General features: G+C 50.4%; 1 protein-coding gene across 1 annotated transcript; it reads left to right on the top strand.

Annotated features, from left to right (window-relative positions):
• Window positions 1-414: 414 nt before the first annotated feature.
• LOC123397963 (purple acid phosphatase 22-like) lies at window positions 415-4,834 on the top strand. Its single transcript, XM_045092472.1, has 5 exons — window positions 415-594; window positions 738-1,177; window positions 3,305-4,171; window positions 4,253-4,341; window positions 4,434-4,834. Exons 2-5 carry the CDS (start codon window positions 848-850, stop codon window positions 4,648-4,650), a joined length of 1,503 nt encoding a protein of 500 aa, XP_044948407.1. The 5' UTR covers window positions 415-594; window positions 738-847; the 3' UTR covers window positions 4,651-4,834.
• Window positions 4,835-6,025: the final 1,191 nt, after the last annotated feature.

The raw sequence follows: 6,025 nt of genomic DNA, 5'->3' as shown, positions 1-6,025 counted from the left end.
AGAAATATAATAATAATCAATTATTATTGCTTTTATGACATATTTTCAACAGTAGTTGACTTAGGACCAAATCAACACATCTTGCAAGTTCATGGACGACGAGGTGGATTTTTTCAAGTATTAGGACTAGATCATTACATTTTAAACAAATTTTAATACTTGGGATGCTATTTCCTTTTATGGAAATAAATCATAATCACTGGCTCATTGCAATTATCCAAACTCTTTCAATCAAAGTCGATTTAGTGACTAGACTAGATTGCGTGTCATCTCACATGTCATGAGCCTCTCAAACAGCATCTAGTAATATTCTCGTGTCCTCATCAAGTCATCAACCTCCCATGCGTCAGCAGCTGGCGTGTTGCTTTCAGCTCCTATCCAAACAGCGATATATATTGCCAAGCAGGCTCAAAAGAATGCAGAAAAGAAGAGGGACAGAAAAAGAAAAAACCACCGTGATAAAGTTGCAGCAATGCCATCCCCAGCCTACCTATCTCCTCCCTTCCTCCCCATCCACCAGCAGGAGCACGAGCACGAGCCTTCACCCCATCTCCGGCGGCCGCAACCGTCGCAGCCGCCCACGGCACATGTCAGGTACGGCAAACGCCCGTGGCATCTCCCTCACGAGTCAGGATATGCGCCTCCCGATTCCTACGAGGCCACAACATACGCTCTAGCAAAGTCTTCGTCTCATAATACTACTATTAACGTAATGGCGTGCGGCTACGCCCCACCAGGTCTCGTGCTTCTTAAAGCCAAGGCCGGCGATGGTGACGGAGGGGACGCCGACCTCCTTCTCCTGGCATCGCGGCGACACGCGTAAGAGGCGGACCGCACGATACTGTTCATGTGCGCGGCATTCCGCGTGGCCGCGTCGCTCATCCGCGTTCTATACCACGTCGCGGCCGGTAGCGTCCTCGGCGTGGCCAGGGTCCTCTTCGCGGCGGCCAACGAGCGGTGCCTGCGGTGCATGAGCCAGGCGGCGCTCGGGCGCAGCGTCACCGGCACCTTCTGCGGGGACTTGTTGGTGGGAGCTATGGCGCAATCGTGGAGGGTGCTCATGCAGGGGCTCACGTCGCTGGTGTTTCTCTGCGCGCGCGCCGACGAGTACGTCCGGCCGCCGCCCAGCCCGCTTGTGCTGACGGCGCACGACAAGCCGGCGGCTCATCCTCAGCAGGTACGGGTGGATTCTGACTCTCAGCAACTCTCCAGTGTGTGTGTGTGTGTGCAAGAATTTGGCATTTCTTGCAGAGTTGCTTTTTAGCTGCGTGTTCTTCATTTTGTCACATTGAGATGTGCGCAGCTGATTTATAAGAATTTTCCAAACGACAATTGTCCTTAAAAGAATTGGTGGCAGAAGCGTCCATGATCGGTCAACTCTGTTTTCTCCCGCCATGCTTTGCATCATGGCTTGTATAGACAGAGAATCCTCCATGTTTAGCACATACCCACACAATGGATAACAATGACAATGGATAATCCTCGATGTTTAGCAACTCAATCTGAGGTTAATTTCAGTTACCCCTTAGAGCAACTCACCCAGATCGCCGCCCGCGTCCGTTTGGATGAATGTTGACAAAAATAAAGGTCTAATGTGTCGATCCAAAATTAAACGTGTCCGCTTGATGTTTGCGTGGATTCATTTTCGGTCTAAAATTGCGACTGAAATGTGTCGGCGCGGACGCGGCACACGTATTCTCATGTCCGCGTCCGTCCACACGCGGCGTCCGGTCAAAACCAGCATACGACGACCGTCCACCATGGGCCCACACTTCAATGACTCATAGGAGTCCTTTTTAATTTAAGCGTACGGGGAGAAGGGGGCACATCCTTTTCGAGAAGTCGCCCCATCCACATCTAGCCACCCGCTGCTCCGTTGCGGACGGCAAACCCTAGCCGGTTTCTTCTCCAGTAAAGACAAGGGCAAATCCCCCGCCTTTCCTGTCCGCATGCTCCCATCGTCAGCGTCTTTCCCTTCGCCTCGGCAGCGTGTAGGCGTATCAGTGCACCAGACGAGGAGGCACTGGGAGCACCGCGTCCCCCTCCCCTATCCCGAAGACACACTGCCGCATGAGTAACATTTGGATCCGAAGAAGATCCCACTGCCAGCGGTGCCGCGGTCGACGCGGGCGCATGCGAAGGAGGTGAGGCGCCGGCAACAGCAGCTGCCACTAGAGCAGCGGCGTAATCCCATGTACGCTGCAGACTCTCTCGAATGGAAGGCCTGGTTTGTGTGGGACTGCCGTCGCCCCTAATTTTGCGAGAAGAAGACCATGAGGCGGAGGCCGCGTACGAGGACGTGTTGGCGTCCATCTTGCATGCAAGCGAGAAGGAAGCACGCCTCAAGGAGGAGAGAGAGGAGGCGACGCCTCAAGGAGGAGAGAGAGGAGGCGACCTGCCAGAAGCAGATGGCGGAGGCCATGTCGCACTCCGCTACCGACAACGCAGTTGTGCTGCCGTTGGCCCCGCCATCCCACGAAGGCCGAGCCAGGGTCGCATTAATGTTTAATTAATGATTTTATATTTTTAAAATATTTATTATGGTTTTTTGCGCCTCCTAAAAATGGATCATGATCAGGTTGGGCATAAGAATCGATCCAATTACAAAAGCGAATATGAATGTCCGTCGATCAACCGAAACGAAAAAAATAAACAAACGCGCGTACGTTTGGATTACGCGGTTGAGGTTGCTCTTAGGACTGTTTGCAACATTTTCAGAGTTTTCTAAGAAGAAAAATGGTGCTGGGTTGTTTGATGCCTCTACAAGATGCTGCCATGATCATGTGCGGATTTGTACAGAGGGGTTTAATTCCTCTACCTACCAGTCCAGTCGTGCCTACTATAAAGATGATGAAACTGACATCGACAGTACTCAATACGAAAAGTAGTTGCCTTCTAGTATCATTTAAAAGAAATGCAAGCTGGTTAGAGAGGTACATAAACCAGTTTTGCTTAAACACCAATTGCATCGATACTAAAAAACGATTTATTTTCACAAGTACCTCGCGACGCGTCTTGCATTTTACATACTGTGGATGACTTTCTTTACCCTTTTTTTATCAAAATGTGACACACATCCGTATACGTATTTAAAAAGAAAAAAAAATACAGATATTTTGCTTATAATCTGAATGTTTCTTCAGACTAGCCTTTATGCCACAGGTCTGTTTCTTGATACAATTCTTTGTTTTAGGGAGGGTTTATACATAATTTTTTTACGGATGTTTGTATAATTCTTTTGTGTAACTGTGTTTACTATTGAGGGTATTTTCACCAATTTACATTTTCACATGTTACCCGTTAGGTGCATATTTCAACAGTCGGAAGCGACAGAATGAGGATTTCATGGGTCACTGACGACCGGAACGCGCCGTCGGTGGTGGAGTACGGCAAATCTCGCGGCAACTACACGGTGTCGACGACGGGCGGTCACGCGACGTACCGATACTTCTTCTACAAGTCCGGCGCGATCCACCACGTCACGATCGGCCCGCTGTCGCCCAGCACGACCTACCACTACCGGTGCGGCAAGGCCGGCGACGAGTTCACCCTCAGGACCCCTCCGGCGTCCCTCCCCATCGAGCTCGTCGTCATCGGCGACCTCGGCCAGACCGGCTGGACCGCGTCGACGCTGTCGCACATCGGCGGTGCGGACTACGACATGCTGCTGCTCCCGGGCGACCTGTCGTACGCCGACACGCAGCAGCCGTTGTGGGACTCGTTCGGGCGCCTGGTGCAGCCGCTGGCGAGCGCGCGGCCGTGGATGGTGACGGAGGGCAACCACGAGGTGGAGGCGCTCCCCGTCGTGGGCTTCGCGCCCTTCGTCGCATACAATGCGCGGTGGCGCATGCCGCACGACGAGAGCGGCTCCGCCTCCAACCTCTACTACTCCTTCGACATGGCCGGCGGCGCGGCCCACGTCGTGATGCTGGGATCCTACGCGGAGTTCGAGAAAGGGTCGGAGCAGTACGCGTGGCTGGAGCGGGACCTCGCCGGCGTGGACCGGCGGAAGACGCCGTGGCTGCTGGTCCTGCTGCACGCGCCATGGTACAACACCAATCAGGCGCACCAGGGGGAGGGCGAGGCGATGCGCGCCGCCATGGAGACGCTCCTCTACGAGGCCCGCGTCGACGTCGTCTTCTCCGGGCACGTCCACGCCTACGAGCGATTCGTAAGCCCTACCATATTTTTGCTCCATATTGATTGATCAACTGCCAAACAGGCTAATTTTTTGGCTGGTCGATGAAAATAGACGAGGATCTACGACAACGAGGCCGACAGCCGGGGCCCGATGTTCATCACCATTGGCGACGGCGGCAACAGGGAAGGGCTTGCTCTCGAGTAGGCGACCGATCTCACCGTTTATGATGTCCTTGCTCTTTGCTTATAGATTCTGAAATGATTTAGGGATTCTTGTTACTTTTTTCTTGAAGGTTCCTCAAGGATCACAAGTCAGCGCACATGTCGGTGTTCCGGGAGGCGAGCTTCGGGCACGGTCGGTTGAGAATCGTCAACGAGACGAGCGCCGTTTGGACGTGGCACCGCAACGACGACGAATGCGCCACCGTCCGCGACGAGGTCTGGCTGGAGAGCCTGGCTAGTCCAAAACTCTCCAAGCCAACTGCCGGTCGTCACGACGAGGAGTTGTAGGACGTTGCACATCAATAAGCACTTTAGAGCCTACCAAACTCGGCAAACCAGTCACCCTATACGCCCGCAAACGCGTCAGCGCATGTTCTTCGGACGGTCCCTCATATTTCGTTTCATGCATCCATATACTTCATATTCGGGGTTTTAAATCCATATAAAATCATGCACGTAGATCATTCGATAATAAACGTCGCACTTAAAATAAATGTTGGTACCGTACGTAAAAAGGGTTTACATCAATTTTATTTGAAGTGTACAATCAATCATCTGCTCTTTAATTTTTAATGTGAGTTCACATATGGTCCACCAGATCATTGAGTAGTTGTGTGTGCATGTCATGACCTCGGAGATTCTCATGCATCTGCAGAAAATTCATAAGCTGCATTGCATCTTGATCTTCAGGGATTTTAACTTGTACTCCACGTATTTCAAAACCGTTGGTTTAGGCAACACTATAACTCTCATCCTCGACGATCATATTATGTAAAATAACACAACATGTCATCGTCTGCCATAAAGTTTTTTGTTCCCTGTTGCAAAGCTTCATGAACACAAGAGACCCTTGAAGCATGTTGATGTCGTTATGAGAACCTGTCATTTCCAAGAAAGCATGCCAAATTCATAATTCAACAACTTCTCCGTGTCCTGGAAACCATCTGGCCTCTCCAATTGCCAACAACTTCTCCGTGTCATGTGCATTGGCTCTTTCAGATACTCTGCTCCAAACACCTCCACCACAGCACGGGCAAACTTGACAGTAGTTTTCACGCATGTGCTCTCCCCCATCCTAACCATCTCACCAACGACATCATCCGTAGTACCAAGTGCAAGCATCCTCATAGCAGTCGTGCACTTCTGCTTGACAAAGAAAGAGAGTTGTCCGCAACAATCCCTTGTGAGCTTGAAGTAGTCATCATGTGCCTCCACTACCTTCACAATGCGCAAGAACAATGGTGTTTTGCATGCGAAAATGATGATGGAAAAATGTATCAGCCCGCAAAGTTGAATCTGGAGCAAAGTAATTCCTCTGTAGTAGCTTTGCACCGGATACCCTATCCCAATTGATGGCTCTTCTGTTGGAAATATGCCCCAGAGGCAATAATAAATTAGTTATTATTATATTTCTTTATTCATGACAATCGTTTATTATCCATGCTATAATTGTATTGATTGGAAACACAATACTTGTGTGGATACATAGACAAAACACTGTCCCTAGTAAGCCTCTAGTTGACTCGCTCGTTGATCAAAGATGGCCAAGGTTTCCTGGCCATAGGCAAGTGTTGTTACTTGATAACGGGATCACATCATTAGGAGAATCATGTGATGGACTAGACCCAAACTAATAGACGTAGCATGTTGATCGTGTCATTTT

The sequence above is a fragment of the Hordeum vulgare genome, chromosome 5H (assembly GCF_904849725.1).
Source record: "Hordeum vulgare subsp. vulgare chromosome 5H, MorexV3_pseudomolecules_assembly, whole genome shotgun sequence".
NCBI lineage: Eukaryota > Viridiplantae > Streptophyta > Magnoliopsida > Poales > Poaceae > Hordeum > Hordeum vulgare.
Note: the sequence above shows the minus strand (reverse complement) of the source record. Positions and strands in the feature narration are given on the sequence as shown.